General features: G+C 40.1%; 1 protein-coding gene and 1 long non-coding RNA gene across 5 annotated transcripts in view; one reads left to right on the top strand and one right to left on the bottom strand.

Moving 5' to 3' along the window:
• Positions 1 to 21,167, top strand: part of LOC102077500 (T-cell surface antigen CD2) — a 56,608-nt gene extending 35,441 nt beyond the window's left edge. Inside the window, exons 1-10 of one of the 4 annotated variants that reach the window (XM_005460658.4) lie at positions 11,485 to 11,615; positions 14,949 to 15,066; positions 15,331 to 15,621; positions 15,806 to 15,882; positions 16,312 to 16,477; positions 17,269 to 17,339; positions 18,005 to 18,179; positions 18,293 to 18,349; positions 18,470 to 18,546; positions 20,066 to 21,167. In XM_005460658.4, coding sequence (XP_005460715.1) covers positions 14,997 to 15,066; positions 15,331 to 15,621; positions 15,806 to 15,882; positions 16,312 to 16,477; positions 17,269 to 17,339; positions 18,005 to 18,179; positions 18,293 to 18,349; positions 18,470 to 18,540 — 978 coding nt within the window. In that variant the 5' untranslated portion in view covers positions 11,485 to 11,615; positions 14,949 to 14,996 and the 3' untranslated portion in view covers positions 18,541 to 18,546; positions 20,066 to 21,167. Of the gene's footprint in view, positions 1 to 11,484; positions 11,616 to 14,858; positions 15,067 to 15,330; positions 15,622 to 15,805; positions 15,883 to 16,311; positions 16,478 to 17,268; positions 17,340 to 18,004; positions 18,180 to 18,292; positions 18,350 to 18,469; positions 18,547 to 20,065 lie in introns of those variants that run through there. The other 3 variants (XM_013264523.3, XM_005460657.4, XM_025903149.1) reach the window with 3 other exon arrangements.
• LOC109197039 (uncharacterized) lies at positions 4,379 to 5,453 on the bottom strand. Its single transcript, XR_002058355.2, has 4 exons — positions 5,002 to 5,453; positions 4,820 to 4,882; positions 4,675 to 4,737; positions 4,379 to 4,579 (listed from the first exon to the last, which is right to left on the bottom strand). It is a non-coding gene; the product is annotated as an uncharacterized LOC109197039 (long non-coding RNA).
• Positions 21,168 to 25,199: the final 4,032 nt, after the last annotated feature.

Consider the following 25,199-nt stretch of genomic DNA (forward strand, 5'->3'; position numbering starts at 1 on the left):
ACAACTTTGGTGTTTTGTGCGTTCAGTGTTACACCTTTACATTTGACCTGGGTTTTGCCCAGCGATGTGTGATACGCGTAGCATTTTGGCCCTCCGGAAACAAATTCTACTATGTGATCCTCCACACCTCCCTGTCCAGAAGCTAATTCACTGGTGAGATCACCCAGAAAAGGGCCTAGAGGAGGCATCCAGTCGCCAGGGCGTGCTGTGAAAATGACGCTGTCTGTATCACAATACAGCACGCGCTGTTGCAAGTTGTTTAACAAGTCATACAACATGAGTCTGGCGTGTGCAGTGGTCATGGCACCCACAAAGACATTAATGACGCGGGATGCTCTACCATCGGCGTGGCGCCACTGCACCATGGCGACGTCGTCAGAAATGAAACAAAACTGCCGCACGTCGTACTGATCGCTGAACATTAGCTGACTAAACCTGGACGGGTCTGTGATGAGCTCAGACGACGCCATGTTTGACCTCATACTGAAACGACCCCATAACGAGTTTAGCAACAGCTTGTTGCAGTTTCGAACAGCTTTATTTACACATATTTTGGACGGATCCAGCATTATTCCCTCCTTTTCATAATACTCTGCTATGTACTTTTGCTGTTCGTCAGGGGTTTTCACATGTTCTGGATACCCCGAGGCCTCCTGTTTAAGCTTTAGGAAGGCTTTCACATAGTCTTTAAACAATGTGTCGGTCTTGTTGGGGAAATGCCACACCTCATCGATAGAAACAAGCTTGTATCCTAGCTCTACAGTCTCATTTGAGCTTTTTCAAGCTCAAATGAGACCCATGTACCTTTCAACAACCGTTCACTGTCACTGTGCCCGCATGCAGTGTGCTGGTTCTGGTCTTCAGCGCACATGCTGCAGAGTGGAAACATCAGTTTGCCGTGGCACCTGTAGGGAAGGACGGGGTGAAAAAGCCCTCTTGGTGGCAGTACTGTGCATTTAACAAAGCCGAAATAATTTTCTAGCTTGTCAAAGTTGCTGTAAATGATTTGAGGATGTCCTACAGGATAATCTTTTTTAGATTGCACCGTGGGATAGAGACTGGTGAAGTCGTAGTAAAATATTTTTTCATCACACGCTGCCTTGTGGTACAGTTTTATAGCGTTTGTGCGACCGCCAAAGAGGGCGTCTCGGGGGTTCAGGCGTTCTGGCTTTCTGTATGTATGCATGAAAGCCACAACTGCAGGGTCTGTCTGCTTCAAGGCAGCCCATTCGCACTCCCACATCACAACAACGCTCAAACTGTATTGTGATTTCAGTGCATCCACTTTGTCACAAAACATACGATGCAGCAGTCCGTAGGACGCTTTGCTGACAGGATTTACTTCACTCTCGGGATAGCATTTAACACAGCCGTGGTGAAAACGTCCTGCAAATTCGTAAGCCGTGTGAGCTGCGGGGTCAAAGCCATCCAGAGAATACGGCGCAACCCTCTGTTCACCTCCTCTGAGAGCGTGTTTTATCACTGTGCTGGTGGTGTGGGACACATATTGAAGCCATTCAATAGAGACGTTTGAAAACGTCTTATTCTGCTCAATGTATGCACCATCATACGTGAGAGCGAGCGTGTCTCTAGGCAGAAACAGTGTTTTATACACACCCATACTGAATGCAGCCAGGGTTGTGTGCATGAATGGATCAACTTGTGTACAACCCAACAGAGTGTCACGATATATGGTACATGCTTTACGCAGGACATCAACATCGTTAACACAGTAGCGCCTGAGTTCAGCCTGAAAATCAAAGGTGTTCTGTGAGGCAGTCTGGTACCATTCCATGAAGCTCGCCTTACCACTTTCAGACATGCGCTCATAACCATAGAAGGAGGGATCCGGGTATGGACCGACATAATACTCATTATCCCTAGTGTTGAATCTGTGTGGGAAATGGCCCTTCTGCAGGTCTTGAAAACCTAAAGCAGAGGGTATTTTGGCAAGACCCATGGGCAAAAAGCTGAACGAATCAATCCACCGCTGGTCATACTCCTTGTCATGCATCAAAATCACACGGCTCCCTCTCATTGTGACGGTAGGTGTTATACATTGCTTGACCATGTACTCCAAAAGTATATAGTTGTCAAAGCCGGAGGCATTATGGGCTATGAATGTGTACCCACGAAACCTCGGGCATCTGTAATGCTGCACAAACGCAGCCACACATTTTAATGTATTAAATGAGAACTTGTTGCCCTTCAGATCAGACGCACACACAAAGTTGGCCTCATGTTTACCGTTGTGATACCGTGTCTCAAAATCATATAAAATATATTTATCACAAGGCTTCTGTTGTTCAACAGGCTGTATGAAACACTGATGCTCAGAGTCCCCGGCTAATTTAGGCTCGCGGCAGTGCTCGCATTTAGGTTGGACACATCTGTGTGGTGATTTCTTTGATTCTTTATATGTGACACCACAACTCATGCAATGCTTCATATTGTCACACGGGACCATGTTGTGTTTTATTTCTGGTAATTTGTGTTGTTGGTAGCAGTGTTGTGATTTGCAGATGCGGTTACAGTCACTGCATTTCACGGTGGGACCTCTGTGGTGGTGACAGAGTGTGAAACATACGTTGCATCTATGTTTACAGCTGTGATAGAGCGGTGAATCATATGTATTGTAACAAAAATTACACACATAGCCTGCCCCTAGAAAAGCTGTGGGTTTTTCAATCAGGTGATAGTGTTCATTGTGTAGGTACAGCATTACAGTGTTTGGATTTGGCTCATCATGTGTGAAAAAAGTATGCAGACGTTTACGCCCTGCTGCGTGATAATAGATTACTATCTTAATATTTAGGTGTTTCTCAAATTTGCAGACATCAGAGAATGATACTGTCTGTGTGTCGCATAGACCAACTTGAGCATGTAACTGTTTAGCAGTAGCATATTTTTCATGCTCTGGGACTGTTGGGTTTAATGAATGTGCTATGCAAAGGGAGAAGCACAGATTGTTGTGCGTATTGTTTGGTGTATACAAATGTTTACCCTTCTTTGAGAGAATCTCATCATAAGGGATGTTTGCCAGTTTTAAGCGAGCACCTCCGCCACCGCTACTGTTTTGTGCAACTGTGACAATAAACTCTAATTCATCATCACTGATAGATTCGTCGTTACTTTGCATAACTTGTGCTATTTGGTCGAGAAACAGGTCAGGGTCATACTGATCATCAGGATTTAAAACAGCTTGAACATCAGAAGCCAGCGAGGGCCCACGCAGGACCACATTTAGAACACAACCCTGCTGAGATCCAGCCACTGCTCTATCTATCACATTAGCTAGGCAGCTTCTAACTCTTTCTGGCACTTGTTCTGGATCATCAAGACTTATGTCCCTAAAATCAAGGCGCTCGCGCAATTCTCGTGCGTTGAAATTAGGTATCTCTCTGATGCTAAGCTGACTGTGACTGCCAGACCCAGACTGAACAATGGGTTCAACTACTGCAGCATGTGTTTGTGTATGGTTAACACTTGAGGAATTTCCATTGTTTGAGGGGCTGTGTGGTGATGAGTCAGCAACAGCAGCAGCAACAGATACAGTAGCATCAGCCCCCTGATAAGCATGTGCTCTGGGTGCACCCACCCGTTCAGGGGTGAAAGAAGACTCAGTAATAAGACATTCATCGGTATCCTGAGTAACAATAGTCCCTACAACAGTAACATTCGTGGCTGCAGGAAAATCCGGCTGTGTTTCGGATGCATCATCAGCAATAGGTTCAGAATGAGTTGGACAAGGACGCTCATTAGACACACCGCTGCGTGCTGCAGCAAGACTACTAAGTGTTGCATGCAAAACTTGACAATTGCTTACTAATTGCGCAGCCGCGTGGTTAAAAGCCTCAAAGTTGAACCATTTAGCCTTAGCGGAGGTACCATCATTGTGCTTGAATAATTTACAGGGTGGGTCCATGATGTGGATTTTAAAAGTCACCTATTTAGAATGGTGGTATTAATGAGACGTAATAAACCTGAGGTCTCGTTTATTGCCTGCTGGCTACTTGTTACAACCCGTGCTATTTCTTGCAAGTTGCCCTGTGCTGCTTCTCGATCTTGGTTAACTTTAGCTACTATTTCTTGCAAGTTCAGCTGTATTGCTTGTTGTTGCTGGTTAAGTTTAGTCTCTATTTCTCGTTGATGTTGACTAAGTTTAGCATCGATCAAAGGTAATATATCATTTTTTGAAGCATAATGGCTCTGTTCAAAAGTAGAGGGTTTTGCTGCAATTAAGTATGCATCATATGCCTGCGATATTTGTGAGTCTGTTATGCAACCTTCTTCAAAACCTATGTCTGAATCACTGTTGTTACTGAGACATTCTGGAGTGGCGGGTATGTCATTTATGTTGAAATCTGATAGGCTGTACTCGAAAACATCGCTGAAATCACTAGGCAGACACTCACTCGCTGGTATGTGTGGTCCGGTGATGAAGAATTCTTCCGATTCTCCGATGTTGCCCAAAGGTTGTGGTTTTTCTTGTTGTTCTGGGAGTTCAATATCACGTAAATATTCCAAAAACGTCAAGGGGTCTTCAAGGGATCCGTAGTGGTAAGGGGTTGTGTGATCGCTGTGGAGATAGACGGGTGTTAGAAATATATATGATGTATCATTTCAAAAGCAGAATGTGTTTGACTCTTTTGATTTATTTATGCCTATACTCACACTTTGTTCTGTGTTATTCCGGATGGCCCCGCTTCTTGACACGCTGTGTACTCTGTCTCAGGCCTGGTGTATTAGAACATTTGTAAATATTTAAAACCTTTTTTCCTTTAAATTGAGTGTCATGTATAGAGACATGTATACATACCTAACGTAAGGCTTGGTCTTATTGCCCCCGCTTCTGTAGGTTTTTCTGGACAACTTATTGAACCTGTACCCGGGGGATAAGCACTGTTAATACAAGGTTTAAACAGTACACATACACACACACACACACACACACACGCGCACGCACACACACACTTAAAACATGTGTAACACTATATTTACCTTGTGTTTTTTAGAGGTGTTGTTTGCCCAATATAGCTTTGTGATCCTGTAGAAAGAATGAGAAATACCCATTTTAATGTTACTATGTGTGAACCAGGTAAGATTGCTTCTAAACAATGAGGCACAAGCTGTTTTGTGTGAGAAGAAGAAGCACAAAGCTTGTGTAAGTGACCCCTGGGGTGTCCCTGTGTGCCATGTTCCTAAAAATCAGGCTTTTGTTTAGAAGAGAAAGCAGTTTGAATATTTTTTGATATACAGTCGTATAAATTTAAGAATCCGTTATAGTCTTGTTTTACCTACCATATAGGCTGTCCATGTTGAAAAGAAGGCTCTTAGGTTTGTTGTCCGTGCTGTGAACAAAGTGTTATGCTCTCAAGGACCGATGTAAAGGGTTAGTGTGGCTGATTAGTGCATTTTTATATAGGTGGGGCTTGTTTCAGCTGGCCTCTGAGATGCAGAGAAAACACAACAATAACCTTTAACAGCAAATTAGACAAGAGGGGCAAAAGGAAAGACTTCTTAGTTGATTCAACTGGATCACTAAAGCTTACAAAACTGATGAAAGACAAGTCGGGACAATACACGCCTATAGTTTATGATGAAGAAGGAAGAAATGTAGCACATTTACTGAGCTTGAGTTTGTGTGCATTAGGTAGGTAACAACACATTGTAAATATGCTTCTTCTGGTAAAACAAATATACTTAGAAAAAGGCATTTATGTTTTTACTTGTTATCAAAATCATTTGTAACAGTGTTTGTTTGTTTTTAATAAATACATTATCAAGGCTACTTCATATAAAGTGAAGTGCAGACCCGTCTACATACCTCGCGACTTTACTGTTGTCATGGTAACGGCCGTGTATGTACCACCCGATGCTAATGCTAACTCGGCCATGGAGGAGCTGCACAAGACAATAAGCAACCAGCAGAACTCCCATCCAAACGCAGTGCACATTATAGCTGGGGACTTCAACCATGCTGATTTAAGGTCAGTATTCCCCAGATTTGAACAGCATATTAAATGTGCAACCAGGGGGAAAAACACATTGGATAAAGCCTACAGCAACATCCAAAAAGGCTACAGAGCAACCCCTCTACCACATCTAGGTTTGTCAGACCACATGTCCGTGCTGCTGATCCCTGCATACACTCCCATTAGGAGAAGAGCCCCCCCAGTCACAAAAACTGTGAAAACCTGGCCAGAAGGTGCATCACATCAGCTGCAGGACTGTTTTGAAAACACGGACTGGAGCGTGTTTGAACATCAGGACCTCGAAGAGCACACAACATCAGTGCTCTCATATATTAACTTCTGTGTCAACAGTGTCACTGTGGACAAACGTCTCCGGGTGTATTCCAACCAGAAACCCTGGATGACTAAAGAGGTCCAGGTCCTGCTGAAGCAACGTGACGCCGCTTTTAGATCCGGTGATGGTGTGCAGTACAGTGCAGCCAGATCTGAGTTGAAAAGAGGCATCAGAGAAGCCAAGGCAGCGTACAAGAGAAGGATCGAAGACCACTTCAGCACCAACAACTCACGACAGGTATGGCAAGGAGTTCAGCACTTAACCAACTACAAACCTTGCAGTACCACGTTGACTGAGGGCAATGCGGAGCTTGCGGAGGAGCTGAACCACTTCTTCGCACGCTTTGAGGTGAAGGGACCAGAGGCAGCAGCAGCAAAAACATCGGACAGCAGCAGCAGCCCAAGCCTCATAGTGCAGGAATATGAGGTGAGGCGCACACTGAGGGCAGTGAACCCCAGGAAGGCCGCCGGACCAGATGGGGTAACCGCAAAGGTCCTAAAAGAGTGTGCAGACCAGCTGGCTGGGGTCTTCACTAAGATCTTCAACACTTCACTGTCCCAGTCCTGCATCCCACCGTGCCTTAAGTCAGCCACAATTGTCCCACTGCCAAAGTGTACTAACATTAGCAGCCTCAACGACTACCGACCAGTTGCTCTAACACCTGTTATAATGAAGTGCTTTGAGAAACTGGTCCGACGTCACATCATGTCCTGCCTGCCACCCACACTCGACCCACTCCAGTTCGCATACAGAGCTAACAGATCAACTGAAGATGCCATTGCTACAACGCTCCACACCACCATATCTCACCTGGAAGTGCAGGGCCGTTACGCCAGGCTGCTCTTTGTTGACTTTAGCTCTGCTTTCAATACGATACTCCCGGACAGACTAATAGTTAAACTGCTGGAAATCGGACTTCCTTCTACCACCTGCCGCTGGATCAGAGACTTCCTGTCAGACCGTGTACAGAGAGTTAGAGTGGGGCCTCATCTTTCCTCAGCCCTCAGCCTCAACACCGGCTCTCCACAAGGCTGTGTACTGAGTCCCCTACTGTACACTCTGTACACACATGACTGTGTTAGTACCCACCCAGACAACGCAGTCATCAAGTTTGCAGATGATACCACCGTGGTGGGGCTCATCTCAGGGGGAGATGAGACAGCGTACAGAGCTGAAGTTCAGAGGCTGTCAGATTGGTGTGTAGATAACAACCTGGACCTCAATACCACCAAGACAAAAGAACTGGTAGTTGACTTCAGAAGGAGGAAGTCCGAGCTGCAGCCTGTCAGCATCAACGGGGAGTGCGTGGAAAGGGTCTCCAGTTTCAAGTTTCTGGGTGTGCACATAGACACAGACCTCCAATGGAGCTCTAACACCTCTGCGGTCTTAAAGAAGGCCCAACAGCGTCTCCACTTTCTGAGAATCCTCAGAAAAATGGACCTGAAGAAGGAGCTGCTGACCATCTTCTACCGCTGCTCCATTGAAAGTGTGCTGACATATTGCATCGGTGTATGGTTCTCCAGCTGCACCACAGCACACAGAAAGGCACTCCAGAGGGTCATCAATATGGCCCAAAAAATCATTGGACATCCTCTTCCCTCCCTGAAGGACCTGTACAGCACTCGCTGTCTCAAGAGGGCACGCAGCATCCTACGAGACTGTACACACCCAGGACACCGGGTGTTTAAGCTGCTGCCGTCTGGCAGGAGGTTCAGGCTGCTGAGGTCCCGAACAAACAGACTCAAGGACAGCTTTTACAACAGGGCAATAGCCCTAATCAATGCAAATAGCTGACCTGATTGGCTACCTGCCTGGACTTTTTTTTAGGGGGAGGTAACAATGTTTAAAACAATAACAATAATAATATTTATATTTATAACAAGGTGCAATAATAATTAATGTGCAATAATAACAGTGTGCAATACACATAACACTTATTCTTCTTTTTTATTTCTAAGTTAATATACTGTGTTGTGTTGTTTGTGTTGCGTTGTGATGTGTCATATCGTGTCGTGTTGTGTTATATGTAGTACCGACGTAGGACAGTTTTTCCAATTTCATTGTACTACTCTACTATGTATGACTGTGCAATGACAATAAAGAATTATCTTATCTCTATCTTATCTTATAAAGAATTATCTTATAATGCTGCTACATATATATATATATATATATATATATTTTTTTTTTTTTTTTTTTTTTTTTACTCAGACCGTGTGCAGAAGCCCAACATAACGATTAAATGCACAGGCTCTAAGACAAATGTCAGTTTCACTTGCAATGTTGATCAGGTGAGGACAACATTTGCTGACTACAATCATTCACTCACAGATGCTGCTGTATCAATGATGTTATGTTTTCAGAGACTTCCTGATCCTCCTAGATATCTAACTCCACCAAATGATACATACAAAGTGATGTGTTTTGACATGTCTTTCATCAGATAGGGAGAGATATTACTTTCTCAGGTTTTCTTTTTTTTTGTGATCAACATTTTATTGATTTACAGGGTTGGGGAAAGAGGGTGAGGGTACAGACATATTCAGCATCACTATAAACTGCAGTAGCATTGTCCACAAGGCAAAGAATAAAAAAATACAATAAATACAGTGGAAATACCAATAATAGTATGTACACAAAGTTACAATCAGTTATTGCCTCTTCCAACAGATAATGTTGGATGAGAAGATTTACCAAGCTTTGGCAGTTGTGGCACAAAGCAAGGTTGATAAAGATATGGATGAGTATGTCACAAACTGGCTGTGGGCAGGCAGGAATAGGACCCAAATGCAGACTGAAAGGGGGAATGTGAACTCAAAACACACAGCTTTATTTGCTGGAAAAAAGGAGATACAAAATTTAACTCGAAAACCTAAGAATCTAAATGCACAGAGAAACACAGGGAGTGACACACAGCCATGAGGGAAATCATGACACAGTCCTGTGTCGTGAGAAGATGCTGACATAAATACACAGAAGGATAACGAGGAACACAGCTGACACCAATAACCAAAAAGAGACAGGGGAAGCAAAACTAAATATAACACATGAGACGAGGTACCTTCAGAGTAAGAGGAGCAAAACAACACATGGCACACACAGACAGGAGACTACCAATGTAAAACAGGAAGTAATGGCAACACACCCATAGAGATGCAGACAGATACACAGAGAACATGACTGGGGAAATATGGATAAACATGGCAGGTAGTGGAAAACAGAATAACACACGAGGAGGAAACAAGACACCAGAACTCACATAACCTATAAACACAGACACAGAGAGAGACTCTGAGGGCAAAGACACAAAAATATTAAATAATCAAGGAACTAAACAGGGAATATAAGATACTCACAATAGAATAACTAAAGACTACTGATGAACCAGAACTTAACCCATAATACAAAATACCACAAGAACACAAGAAAACACAAAATGCTGGGCCAAAAGGACCCAGAACCATGACAGAGGGATTTTGGTGTGGAAGAACTTGACTGGCCTGCACAGAGTCCTGACCCTTCTGATGGATGTTGGGTGGTGCCTGGAGCCCTGAGGCCATGATTTCAACCCACACTGAGATAGATGGCCTCCACCTGAGGCTGCAAGATAGCAGTCTGGACTGTGGGGAAATAATTGAAGCAGAGACGTAAGTGAGTGAGAACTGCTGATCAGCAGTTGGTTGCTCATGTCACACCTGTCCCCTCATTTTTAATTGTACTCTACTTTTCACCCAAACAACGTTTTCACCTCATAAATGCAAATCTGCACCACACACAATACTTGCACCCAAAATAGCACTTCCAACACTGAATAGTGGGGGACACGAGTGGGAAGGTCTTCTTACTGGGTATGGGCACTGAATAACCATTAACAATGTGTCATGCATCCCATGGTGCGGGTTGATTCCCCAAAAACCTCCCAAATGACTCCTTGCATCGTAAAACCTCAAACTCTAGTGACGAAAACTGTGAAATGTCCCAAATTTTATCTCATTGGAAGATGTTTGCATGTGTATACGTACACATGTATTTTATGTCCACGTATGTGTGCTTGTGTGTGTGAATGTGTACATTTTTGTATATCTATGTGCATGTTTGCATGTACACATATTTTTTTACAGACATATATGGATGTCTCAGGGCGGCATGGTGGCACGGTGGTTACCACTGTCGCTACACAGCAAGGAGGTCCTGAGTTCAATTCCACCATCAGGCCGGGGTCTCCCCGTGTTTGCATAGGTTCTCTCCGGGTGCTCCGACTTCCTCCCACAGTCCAAAGACATGCAGTTTGTAGGGATAGGTTAATTGAGCAACGCTTGAGACAGACCAGATGAAATACATGACTGCAGCTATTTAAAGCGATTTGATATGATGATGGTGACCTGAAATACTCTGAATGGCTTTTGTTCAGTTACATTTGTTTGTAGCTGATACACAGATATGACAAAGGGCAGCCTTGGCAGAGACACCCACCGAGAGAAATCATTTAACATTACTATGTCATCTGTGTCTGTTCTGCTGCTGCCACAAACTCACTCCATCACAAGATCACATCAGGACTCAAAGAAGAAGCCAGTGTTGTTTGTTCAACACTAATCAATCAAATAACCCCATACTCAGATTGAATTCATTATACCCACCAGCTGTTTTCATCTAAACCGCTGTTCTTTTTTAACATAAATAAATTCTGTTTTCTAGCCTTGTAGATTAAAATCAACAACTTTACAGTCATGACTGATCACAAAAGAATGTCATTGAATAAACAAAATTTATCAAAAATATGTCTTACATATAATCTCATTATACTTGTTTCTCATTACAGGAGGTTAAGTCATTTTACTATAGTTCATCCAGCTGCTTACATACAGTATGTTTCTATAAATTAAGGGTTCATTCTGTTTGTATGTAATACAATGGCGCCACCCTGTGAACAAGTGTAAGTAGTGTAAGGTATCATTTTTATATCATTTTGTAGTTTTACTGAATGTAATTTTGAGCTTTTGAAGAAGCAAATTAAGTCGTTGTTTTGCAAAACATCAGCATTAACCAAACCATTTGCTCCAACTACTGGTTCTGAGAACACGTTTCTTTTTAATTCTGAAAGCTTCATACTTGTCTTCATACTGGTCACAATACACTACATGTAGAAACTCTACCACACAAAAGAGAGAGAGTCTTGCTGTCAGGGCAAGCAAAAAAGGGGAAGAGGGGAGGCTGGTAGTTTGAAAAAGACTGAAACTGTGGGTCAGAATCACTCAGCAGAGAGGACACAAGGATGTTCAGTTGGCACCATTTCTAATAGACAAGTAAGTAAAAAAAAAAAAAACCTCATTACTTTCAAAACTGAGGGGCGTGCACCTTTCGCTTTTCTGATATCAGATAATGTGCTGCTGCCTTCTGCGTTTTTTGCCGTCATCAGCGTAGGTGCTTGTGAAAAGTGACTCATCACGTTGGAGAATAACTGAATCGATAAAAATTAAAAAACTTACGTCAGAAACACAATCTGATAGCCCAAAATAGTTCAGTAACAGAGTGTCCATGACATATTAAGCACTAAACCTGTTATTAACTGTGACTCATTTACAATAATAGCTACACTAAATGTTGTCAGGTGACCACTTTGAAGATGAATTTGAATGAACAGTATGGCAATAGTGTACTGATGTACATGATAATACAGTTTACAGTATTAAAAAAAAAGGAAAACAATATTGTACAGTAAAGAACTGCAAAGTTATGTTCTTTAAAAGCCAGGCTGATAGGACGTTGCTCCACACTGAGTACAGCAGATCGTTTGATGAACTACAGACTTTTTAAAACTTTGTGAAGGACGTCAGCTTGAGCAACTTGACTTGAAGCTATTGAGAGAAAAGGCCTTTCCTCCTGAGGCTGCAACGCGGATTTAGTCTTTGGTTGTATATCTGCATGAATTCAGATATGAATTTTAAGGGTGTCTCCATTTTGCCATCCCTCAGTGGATGGAGACCTGCTTTCACAGACAATCATCATAGTGCTGCAACTTGGAAAGACCCGAGTTGTGTGGTGCAAGTCACTGGAAATGTTTCAGAGCACCATAGTGAGGTTGTCACATCCTGCCTAATGGGCATGCAAACACAGACAGAAGGAGGAACAAGTGTAAGGTACTAAAACCAAGGCGATAAGAAGACCGGAGCTGCTATATGATATGAAACCCCCCTTTTTTAAGGACACACAACTTCAGTGTGTTTCCTGCTTCTTCCTGTGTGATCAGTATCTGCAGAGAGGTGTTAAACCACACGACACAAGTGGTATCTCATTGCCCATTTGTGTATTTGTATCTTATTGTTAAACATCTACAGGTAGATAAACTCCTATAGCCTTAGAGAGTTTGTTTTTCTTAAAGGAACGTACAAAATATATTTGAACTCACAGATCTGCAGTTTGTTTCCGACAAAATTAGCTTACAAATTTTTACCGTCTGTTTTAATCACAGTTGTGTCTTATTGCATTTTTGCCTCAGAAACCTTCATTTGACTCGACTAGCATCACTGCACACACAACAGGAAAAAACATTTTTTTGTGCAAGATCAATACTTTTTTTTAATGCTTATCAGTTTTGAATTTAAAGTCAGACTGAAACTGAAGTTTTGCTTTGCACACATCAAAGAGGAAAGCGAGCTGGGTGAGGGATCTAGCGGTGGGACCCAACAAAAAAGCAGAGACTGTTGATGGGGACTGGAGATGTACTGAGCTTCAAGGCTTTTATTGTAAAACATCTGAGAAACAGGAAGTGAAAAGACTCCTTTATACTGATTTTAAAAATTTCGAGTAACCTTTTGAATTCATGTGAGCGCAGAGTGATTGATTGAATAATGAGTTCGCAATACTGGATACACTGTACTGTATAGCATTCAGCAGTGTTATAAAGTGTACTTCATCTGTGGCGACGGCAACTTGCACCTTTTATCTGAAAGGAGAAAAAAAGAAAGACAACTAATATTCTGTTATTAATCTGTTATTAAGCATTATTAATCTTTTCTCTTGTGTCATGTGATGTGTGAACAATGACCCTTTGGACAGAGTTCATAAACAAAAAAACAAAACTCTATTCAGGCTTTGCAGAGAAGTCCAAGGCTGATAAAGTCATAAATTCAAACCAGGAGACACCAGAGAAGACAAACCTGGAAAACAATCAACAGTAAAAAGCAAACAGAGGCTTTAAATACACACAAACTGAGACACAGCTGGGGAACTAAACACATCTAAAGTAAATCAGGGTAACGAGACAAGAGGAGCAAAATTAAACACACTACATGAGAGACAAAGAACTACCATGATAAAACTGGAAGTAACTAATGAGAAAAATCACATGACAAAGAAGAAAACTTGACAACAGGAGGGAACTGGAGAGATTGTAAATATAACTCTAACAGCTGACAGAAATAGAAATACACAAATGACCATAAGACTAAACACAGAAGTATTACTAAGATCAAAAATAAAGAGAAAACTTGAAAACTTAAAACCCAAAACTGTTACGATCAAAACTCAAACTACAATCTAAATAGTGACTATCGAACAATAAAAAGTAATTCCTGTCTAAAAACAGAATAGTCAGGATATAAAATCCAGCACAGCGATTGCCCTAATTTTAACTAATTAATATTTAGACATCGATGATGCTTACTCACTTTCAGAAAACCTGACAAATCATTTTTGAGAAAATGCAGATCAAGTCTTAGCTCTACAGAGTTACAGTTAGCTCAGGCTTATGTCAAGGAAGCATGAGCTGAACTTCTTCAAGCCACAAATGGAGGGTCACTTTCCCCTGTACAGCAGCACAAAAACAGCATGCACTCAAGCAAAAGCAGAGCTCTCATTCATGTGTACGTTCATGTGTATGTTAGACTGAGAGCTAAAACGCGTGCGGTGATGGTGGCTGTCTGACCTTTCATCATGTCAAACCTTCAGAGGTACGATGCTCAAACCTTGACATAATTAGAGTTTTGACCTTTTTAGCTGCAGGTGTTTAATTGGAAAGAAATATTGATGAAATATGTTCTTCTTAAATTCAAATCACATGGTGTTATTTCTCCTGTTAGATTCACAGTAGTTCATTCTTAATGTCTAAAGTCTAAAGAATACAAAAATATATGTTTAAGCTTATGAGTTCATGATGGAGTCTTTATTTTCTTCTTTAGTATCATTCATGTACTTTTGTTTGAAACATGCTAAAAACAGTTTAAATTGTGCCCTGTTTCAGTGGAAACCAGTGAAATAGATGGTGTGATGCTGTAGCAGCAACAAGCCAGGTTATATCTAATAAAAGAAGAAGTAATCACAAAACAAGATTTTACGTTCTAAAATATTTGTTACCACATAATTTCTAATATTTCAGCGTTTGAATTGTTGGTTACTTTATGAATATCTCTAACCGGAGATCATGCGTTATATTTGTGTATATTTGCAGAAGCAACCAAACTTAAACTTGACACATTTTCTGTTTTCTAACTGTGACATTTGCTTTGCTTACTTTGCTCTTTATCTGTGAGACTGTGAGACCTCTTGGATCACTTCCTTTCAAAGCTGTACATGCGCACACACAAACATGTACGGTGGCACTCACACATAAACTATGTGATGTTACTGTGCTCTGACAGGAAGTAACCTAAATACTGGAAAGCGGCTGTTCTTTGTAGCTGAATGTGATGAAGAAGATGCCTTCTGCTGCCACCATCGCTGTGTTTTTGCTCTCCTGCTTCTCCATCGCCTCCACAGGTACGGTACAAATCATCTCTTTATTCTACTCATGCTTATATTTTAAGCTTTCATTTCCAAACTGATTGGTTAACAAGTTTTTTTAAATTAATTTGAACTTGTCATCTGCTATTAATCATTCTTCCAGACTTCACATATACTGTCTGTAACACCTGTGAAATATATACATATATATATATATTGATTTTTGATAAACAATAGCTATACCACAACTATTCTAATCTTTTCCTCTGATTCTTCTTTCTTCATCTTTCTATTTCAAAGGCTCTCAGGCTGATTGTGATGTGTACGCTGCAACAGGCTCAAGCTTTACTGTGCGACTTAAACATGTGTTAAAAGACTCGGATAGCCTGAGATGGTTCAAGAATGAAAACCTAATCTTTCATCGCAGAAGTAAAAAGGTGATCATAGGGAAAAATGATGATGTTGATTCAACTGGATCACTAAAGCTGACACAACTGACCAAAAACAACACAGGACGATACGCCCCACAGATTCACAGAGCAGATGGAACCAGTGCAGGAGATTTACCAAGTGTGCGTTTGTGTGTATTAGGTAAGTAAGAACACATTGTTTAACCAGAACAAATGCATGTACAAACACATTAATATATTAATGTTAATATACTGAAGCCACTCCTCAGCTTCGTCATGCAGCGATATTTGTTGTTGGTTTTTAATAAATGTATTATCAGCCTTGCCTAATACAATGTTGATATAATCTAATTTTCTTTACTCAGACCGTGTGCAGAAGCCCAATGTGACGATGACGTGTACAGATAAGGGACATGTCAATTTTACTTGCAGTGTTGGTCAGGTAAGTACAATATTTATTAAATTTTTAAACTTAACTTTAACTTATTCTTCTAACTCATAATTGAATTTTAAAAGAACCTGTAGACAAAGAGATTCAGTAACCTCACTTGCTCTCCTCTGAAACTCAGCATGTATGAACTGCAGACATTTGACAACAAACATCTACACACATTACCACAGTGCAGGTTAAGTTAAATCATGGTGACAGGCTGCTGTGGATAACTGTGCTCTTTTTCTCAGGTCATAACTTTAGATGAGAGGCACAAAATCCACTAAACAGCTTTTCTAGAGATTTCCTGATCTTCTGTAAATTTAAGCTCACTTACTGAGACTCTGTTAAACTATCAGCTCCGTGATCAGTAATATTTTCTTTTTTTTCTCCTGAGTTCAATAATTACACACTCCGTGAAAATAACATTGTCTTCCACAGAATGAGAAGATCACATGGTTTATGGATGATGAAGCGTTGGAAGAAAAAGAGAAGACGCTGACAAGAGAAATCAAAGATGTGCTAAAAGCTCGTTTCTCTTGCAATGTTTCCAACTCGGTCAGCTCTGAGATCAGTCTGCCTGTTCAACAAAACTGCTATGCAACCTGTAAGTATTATATTACAACAAAAGAAAAGAATGTTTTGCTCATAATTGATGAAAAACTTGCATCACTTTTTATGCATGTGCAGATGTGCATGCCTTCTCTGCACACTGTGGTCTGAAGATAGAAAACAGGATATAATATAATCATGCAGCATCAGTGAGGAGGTGAAGCACTCTGTGCAGGACACCTACAGAGTTTCATTTTATAGACATTTATCAGCTTCAGACTGAACGTCCAAACTGGGTTGAGTTGACAAAAATGTAAAAAAGTAAAGAAAATCAATTTAAAATTAATCTGAACAATTAAAAACCACCACCTGATCTGCATTATGTGACTAGAGACAAAGAAGGGCAAACTTTATTATGAAATATCAGCTGATTGTCATTGAGTTGCCAATTGAATTCACAGTATCAGAAACTGTATCTGAAGAGAAGCACATTTCCTCACAGATTTTATAGTTTTGCAGTAGATTCTCACAAAGGTCACTGAAAGTAACTGGGACATGCAGGAAGTCAGACACTCAAGTCAGACAGTTTACGTGCTCTATTGTCACTCAAACACTTTTGCAAAGAAGCATTATTTATGCTGTGGTGCCCAGTGTTGTCTGTCTGCTGTAGACAGTGTGAAATAGAAAAGAAAAGAAAAATGAAACGTTTTAGGTTAAAGATTCAAAGGATGTTTGTGCCTTGTTTGGTGCAATAGATGATAACTTTGTTGCGTAATCAATGTTCATTTAATGCATTATCAGCACTATTTCATACAATAATGATGCAACCAAATCTTCTATGCTCAGTGCAGAAACCTCACGTGACGGTGAACTGTACGGGCGACTCCGAAGTTACATTTACTTGCGCTGTTAGTCAGGTGAGAACAATGTTGAATACATTTCATTTGATTTCATAATATGTTTCATTTAGATTTAGATTTTATTATTTTCCTTTACACCTACGAGGACCGTCTGACCATGGACTTTTTTTTAATGACTGTATGAATTAGGCTCATATTTGCAAGTCAATATATATGATAATAACGGCAGAGTGTAAGGAAAGCAAAACTGATCTCTATGTTCTAACCTGTGGGCAACAATTGTCTTTCAGTCATGTTTTTAGTTGACAGTGAGGTCACTGTATTAGCTAATCATAAGGAACTCAAAGTCCTTTAAACCACTTTTCCCACAGATTTTGTTTTACAGAAATTACAGAAAAAAGATACTTCGATGTGGTTAAGAATTTCTCTGTCAAACTACCAGCTCTATAGTAATGACTGTTCTCAGTCATCTTTTTCTTTTGTTTTGTTTTTCTCTAAGTTTAATTACAAACAGTCAACAAAATGACATCACAAAATACAGTTTTAATGTAAAGCTGTAATTTTACAATATCAAGGAAAAGATTGTTGGAAGCTGTTTTCTCATCCACGCACAGACAAACTGGACAACAAAATCAAACTTCAGAAATATTTATAGTATGCTTGCTCTTATACTTGGAGGTTTAAATCTTTAACGAATCCATTAATCATATTTTCTTCAACAGAAAGACAATTATGTGGAATTTAAATGGTTTAACAAGGAAAACAAGCAGCAGGAATCAGGGGAGACACTTACAAAGAAAACTAAAGATGTGGTAAACACCCGCTTCTTTTGCAATGTTTCGAACCCCATCAGCTATCACATCAGTGACCCTGCTGTACAAAACTGCTTTAAACCCTGTAAGTATTATTTCTATCGACTGTCCATTAAAATAGTTATGACACTGAAATGGCAATTTTACACTTATGTCATGATAAAATATATTTCTTCTTCTCTTGTTTTATTCCTGAAGCTTTTCCTACTGAATTACTTGGAATTAGCATCTGGGTTTTCATAGGAGGCGGAGCAGGTATGTTTCATGTTCTGTGCAGTCGTCAGATTATATGCAGTTATTCTGAAAAGCACACCAAAACCATGAATTCTCTATTTTTTTCCATGTATAATACAATTTGCTGTTATTCTCCATCAGGTCTTCTTATTTTGGTGATTGTCACTGCCACTGTTTGTTGTGTCCGGGCCAGAAGAAAAAGACGCATATGATAAACGGTAAATTTATTTACTCATATACTTTTATTATTTTAGTTCTTGTTAAAAATATGAGCCACTGCACTAAGACAGAACCTTTTAAAAACGATTTTTCTTACATAAATGGCTTACTTAGCCCATATACAGCCCATTCATTCACCATTCATTGTGCATGTAGTTTATTTAAGGAGCTCCCCAAAGGCTCAGTCTTAGGTCCAATAGATTTATAGTATTTATACTTTTATTTTTAAGGGGTTCTTGATTAACATTATGGATTCAGTTCAAAATATTTCCATACAGCAGATAATGATTCACTTCAAAGGACAGTTTTACTCATCCAGACTAGTCCAGGAAACTTCAAGTTGCACAGATTTCAATAAGGAGCGATCACTTGGAAGAACTGAACATGATTTATTGAGATTATGAAATAAATGAATTTGGGGATTAGACTCGAAAGACAGAACGGAGCCCCAGCAGTGATTGGATTTAGGACAGGACCCCCCAGTGTCTAGATGCTGGGGGTGGTAAAGACTGAGCCTTTGATGGAGCTCTGACTGTGAGATGGAGATGGGGAGGAGGTGGGTTGCACGGATTGCAGTCTGAAATGGAGAATGACAGAGAGCACAGATTTAAACCACACAGACTGGGGGCTGATTGGCCCAAAGAAGGCGGGCAAGAAGAAGATTGCACTAGAGTAAAGATGACAGTATTGAAATTGACAGTGTGGGAAAGAGGTAGTGATGAAGAGAACAGAAAAGACCGAGCACCCAGGAAACTGATTATAGATGTTCCTTATTGAACTTATGCATAAACTTCATGTCCACTATTCATGTTCCGGCACATTGTTTAAAAGAACATGAAAGTACCAGGATCTGTGCAGTGTATGGGGCACAGAGATGCAACACTAGCTGAGAGGCGTGTTTCTTAACACACAAAGTAAATACTGTGTATAGCCACTCTAAACAATTGCGGATGATCATAAAATGTAAGGCAATCATAGCATCATTTTTTAAGAAGTTGCTGGATTGTTCTGACACAATGGGTTGGTATACTTTCTTGTAAGTAAGCCAACTTGATTAGATAATGGAGATAATGTTTAATAATGTAACATTATTAAACAAATAAACAAAGTTGTGGTTTCTAATATTTTATGCGATTTGTTTACACTGTATTAGTTACTTTGTTCAAACATGAGGAAGCACCAAACTAATTTTTATTAACATTAGCATTTATTAGTTAACATTAAATGCACTTAGAGCTGTGAGATTCTTCAGTTCTGGGATCCAGGGGCCATTGCCAGCTCTGATTGATGAGTTAAATTCTACATGAACCATGTAAACTCCAGCTCACCACAACTTTGGTCATTATTAGTAGTATGGCTGCAAAGGAAATCAGATTCTTTCTATTTATTCTTTTGTTAAGATGACACAACCCCATCAAATCTATATTCTTACATATGGCACAGTTTGTGCTTTTCTTGTGGAAAACATTGAAAGATGATTCTGCAGGTCTGACCTGCCACCTATGCTTATTTCAACAGATGGCAGGTCAGAGAACTTTGTTTGCAGTGGACGAATCAAGAACAGCAACAGCATCACCTTCAGCAGAACCACTTGACAAAACCACTATAAACAACAGCATGTTCAGCAGAGTCCCAGAGCCATACTTCTATGCAGCCTGTGGTCTGAAGACAGACAACAGGAAACAGGATATGATATAAACACCATTCAGTCTGAGTGCTGAGGTGACGTGATGTTTGCAGGACGCCCACAGAGTTTCATTTTGATGTTTGTCAGGTTCATTGTGAATGTACAAAGAAAATTATAGATTACAGGAATTTAAACCCAAATCTGTGAGTAATTTAAAGATTATTAAGAAATGCAAACCCTATTATGATTGTCAGTGATATGTAAAACTAATATATTGTATTACAACATCTCTTGATTGATTTTGTAGTTTTGTAAGCAGACCTTCACAAAGAAATATTTTTATGCTATATGTGTTATGCTTTTGTTTAGGTCTTTAATTTTCCAGGAAGTACGCTTTAGTCGTTTTTGCTAGACAGGTTTATGTTGTATATTGTTAATGAAGCGACAATTCAGGATTTTATTAGTATCTGTTGTGCATTTTTCTTTGTTCTGATGTGAACGGTGATAACTGGTGTGCATCTGAACCACATACTGTGACAAGGAATTAACCTTTAAATTAAACTTAAATGATAAAAATATATTTTTCTCAAAGAAAATGATGGGCATGGTGCGTCTAAAAGGATCCCTAAAGTTAACAGATCTGGGGAAAAATACTTGGTTAAACTACATCACTGTGGTTTTCAATGAAGACAGACCTGTAGAAAAGAATTAAGAATTAAAAAATAAGAACAGAAGTGTGTGTTTTGCAGAATAGAGCAGAATAGATTTATTCTGGTCATGTGAATGTGAATATTTCTCTTAGTGTCCCTCTTTATGCATCACCAAAAATAAAAGTAATAAAAGTGTATTCACTTAGACACCTTTCAACATATTAACTTATCAGCTGAATGTTTTAAATATATTATACTGATATGTATATGAACATGTTTTTTAATCAATTTTTATAATGTTCTTAATATATTTACAAAAATAAAGTGTGTTGATGCATCACAAGTCCCTGTGTAATCAGTCAGACCAACTGTATATGCTCATATATATGAGTTCTAAGTGTCAAAGAAGTGTATAGGCAGATCAAAAGTCATTTTTATAGTAGTAAAAAGTGTGGGCTGAGTCTCCAAATCTCCCCTGCGACTCCATGCACTGTTAAACCTCACACTCCAGGTGTGATGTGAATTGTAAAATGTTATGACTCAATTTTACTAAAAGGGACTACCTAAAAGCCTACGTATTACAGTTTAAATGTTCTTTAGTTTTAAGACAGACCGTCTATCACAGTCCCCATACAATTTAAGAGTGAGGACCAGTTGCTTTCAAGCAGACTACATATAATACAACCCCAATTCTAAAATGTTAGGATGATCTCAAATCTCATAGATCTATGTTTGAATAACAGTAGCAAACAGGAAACATATCAAATCTTTCAAATGATATCTTTAAACTTTTAATCTTTAAACTGAATTCATAATTTATAGAAATAGGCAACAAAAGGCTGGAGAAGTAAATGGTACTAACATTAAGCAACTGGAATAAAATTTTGCCGCTAATTACCGTATTTTTCGGACCATAAGGCGCACCTAAGGCGCATTAAGCAAAACAAAACAGATAAGTCAAACTTTATTCAACTCATTCTTCTTGCTTCCTCCACTTCCGTACCATTGATTCATTAATGTTGAATTCTCTCACAGCTGCTCTATTCCCATGTTGTTGCAGTATATTAATGACTAACCTCGTATATTGGGTGGATTATCTCAGTTGTTCTCCTGACTGAAGTTTGGTCCATTTACAGCATCCTGCCATGCGACTGCATTTGTCCCTAACCATCGGGAACCCTCAAGTTAACTTTTATCGAGTGGAAAAAAGTTAGCGTTCATCCTCCAGCTTCACTGTGTTTATGTTATGCTAACATAGCTGTGTCGCTAGCAATCACGTAACACAGCGGTCGCCCACTCTCGGGCCGGTCCGAGAGTTGTTTGGTACTGGGCCGTGAGAGTTGAGGCTCGGTTGTGATTGAGGCTCGGTTTATGGTTTTCAGGGTTTTTATCGTTAACCCAGTTGGGTCTTTTCCAGTATTGTAGGTGTGTGTCTTATTTTAAAGAAATATCTAAGTGTTACCATAGCGACCACAGGGCATTAAGGGGCGTGAGGAGGATGTTACTCTCAATGTTGTCGGTGCATTTCAGGACACTGCTAATAAAGTTACACAATTACACAGTGAATTCGTCTTCATTATTATATTTACAAAATACCTGTTTTTGTCTTAGTCGTATCATTTTATTTTGTTGTATTTATCCGCGACACCTTAAAGGCCTGTCCGTGAAAATATTGTCTGACATTAAACCGGTCCATGGCACAAAAAAAGGTTGGGGATCACTGATGTAGTACATCATTATATACCAGCTAGTCCAACTTCAGTAACCCTACAAGAGTCACTACTGTTCAGTTTTCTGTCTTCATTTATGTTAGAAGTGATGGCAGAGCTGTACGTTTTAATTTTTACAGAGTTAGCGAGCTAACTTCATGCTAATTTATAACGCCGTTAAATTTAATAAATTCTGTTTTCATAGATCTCTGGATGATAAACCTAATTGTTACACCTGGTAAAGCAGCAACGTTGATAATTTTATTAAAGATGGAAGAATTTAGACAGTTTTTAACTCGCAGTGTTCTTTTGACTTTGGGACCTGAAGCAGACGGAGTTTTGGACACAGATTACTCCGCAAAGGCTCCTGACTACAGCAGCCGTAATGCTCCAACAATCCATCCAGCAGTGTGGCTTCATAACTTACCAAAGTCATACTAAAACATTTTTTGACAGATTTTTGAGCGCCGTGTACCACATAAAATCAGTTCGAGGTCAGTAAGCACAACCAGAATTCATACATAAAGCACACTGTCGATTTTTGAGAAAATTAAAGGATTTTAAGTCGCCCGTAGAGTCCAAAAAATACAGTAAGTTCATTGCAACAGATCAGTAACATGATTGGGCATAAAAAGAGAGTATATAATAAGAGAGGCAGACTTTGCTAAGGGGCAAACAAAAAATCATCATTGGATGCCCGTGACCTTTGGGCCCTCAGGTCGCACTTAATTAAATACAGACATGATTCTCAAACAGGAAAAGCCTGGTCACCAGTGTTTACTAGCTGTGACCTTGGAATAACCAGCTCCCACTGGCATATTCAAATGCTCAATTCATGGTCAGAGTCAGAAATCATTCACAGGTTACAAAGACTATTAGACATTTTTGTTTAAAAAGCCACGTTAACTGCCAGTTAGAGATGTCCAAAGCAGCTGGTATTTGTATTTGTTGAGAGGGGAAAAGTATTTGTATTTGTATTCGAGTAAATTTCAAAATCGGTGTAACAATCCAGGTTTTTTTGCGTTACACTTCTAACTGACAATTAGGGATGGGTATCGTTTAGGTTTTATCCGATACCAGTACCAAACCAGTACTTTTGAAACGGTGCTGGTGCTTAAACGGTGCTCGAACCGGTGCTTAAAGAATGGAGAACACAAAATTGGTCCAAAAACCTCTCATGTTCAGCTGTTTTTTGTAAAAAGATAACAATGTTAGCCTTTTCTGCAGCTATAGGGCATATATGGTATCACTCTTGGCTGGAAGCAGTGCTTAAACAATGGAAAAAACACAAACTTTGTCCAAAAACCTCTCATGTTTAACTGTTTTCCACTTTTTCTTTGGTCATTTTGGCCTTTTTGGCCAGGGTGAAGGGAGTATCTGCCATCAAACAAGAAGACAGCCGCATGTAACTATAACGGTGTTTGCTAGTTCACCTTACATGCATTAATTTAATAATGTGGTTAGCGTACTCAATGTTAATTACACACGAACAACATGAAGCTACTCACACAGAGGAGAACGGCTGCTGCTGCCATCATCATCCGTCATCATTTCTGCTACACTGGCAGGGCCAGGACTCTCCTCTTCGGGTTTTTGGGGGATGTTGCTAACTCCGGGTCCGATAACAGGCACCACACCCGCAGTAGATGTGCACGGTGTGAGGTCTCGCAGCAAGCTATCAAACACGGCGCATTTCTCAGCTTTAAAAAAAAAACGCTATGCGTCGCCAGGTGTTTCATCAGATTCGAGGAGTTACCGCCTTTGCACAGTATCACCTTAAAGCACTTGTTGCAGGCTGCTGAGTTTGCATCTTTTGCTGTGAAGTACAGCCAGACTTTGACCGCTTCGCCTTGGGCATTTTTAATTTGTAGCTCTGCTCTAAAAGAACGTACGTACCTGGCCCCGCCTACTATCCTCGGAAACGTAAAATGATTGGCTAGAATCCAAAGTGTATGACATCTCAGGAAAAAAAGCACCGAAATGTGCGCTGCTTTTCGGTCTGGTTACTACCGTTTATGTCAGAACCGACAGATACCGGTACCCATCCCTACTGACAATATAGTGTAAATATTCTTTAGTTATATCCATTATAATAATTATCGATATGCAATATTAGTTGCAACATTATTGATGCTTTTCCATAAATAAACATGTAAGAAGGAACGTCATTGAAAAGAAAATAACATAACAGTCATTGCCTCATCCATGGTTAAAACCAACAACTAATAAAATACCGTTATGAACATCATGAACCCCACCACCACCTGTCCTTGTTGGAGGATGCTGAACAGACAGTGAAACTTACTTGCAGGAGGCAGAACATGGCTGTGATGATGATTTGGTGCTTGTGGGGGGTTGGCATACAGTACCAGGAGAGGATGCTTTAAGTGCATGTGATTATGCATACCAGAAGTTGACATATGTTTGATATCTCTGCTGATTTGACTTTTGCACACATTACATATCACTTTGGTTTCATCTGCAGCACTGACTTTAAATTGCTTCCACACAGAACTTCAGCAAGTTTTTTGGCTGGTGGAAATCAAGAGGTGGCTCAGGAGCAGCAACACTTTTGTATTTGGTTGCCCATATCCATGTGGGGAGTTTCAGCTAAGTTAATGAATGACGGGAAGCTATGCTAAGGTTAACTGGCCTATAGCCTACCT

This window comes from Oreochromis niloticus, linkage group LG23, assembly GCF_001858045.2.
Source record: "Oreochromis niloticus isolate F11D_XX linkage group LG23, O_niloticus_UMD_NMBU, whole genome shotgun sequence".
In the NCBI taxonomy this organism is placed as follows: Eukaryota; Metazoa; Chordata; class Actinopteri; order Cichliformes; family Cichlidae; genus Oreochromis; species Oreochromis niloticus.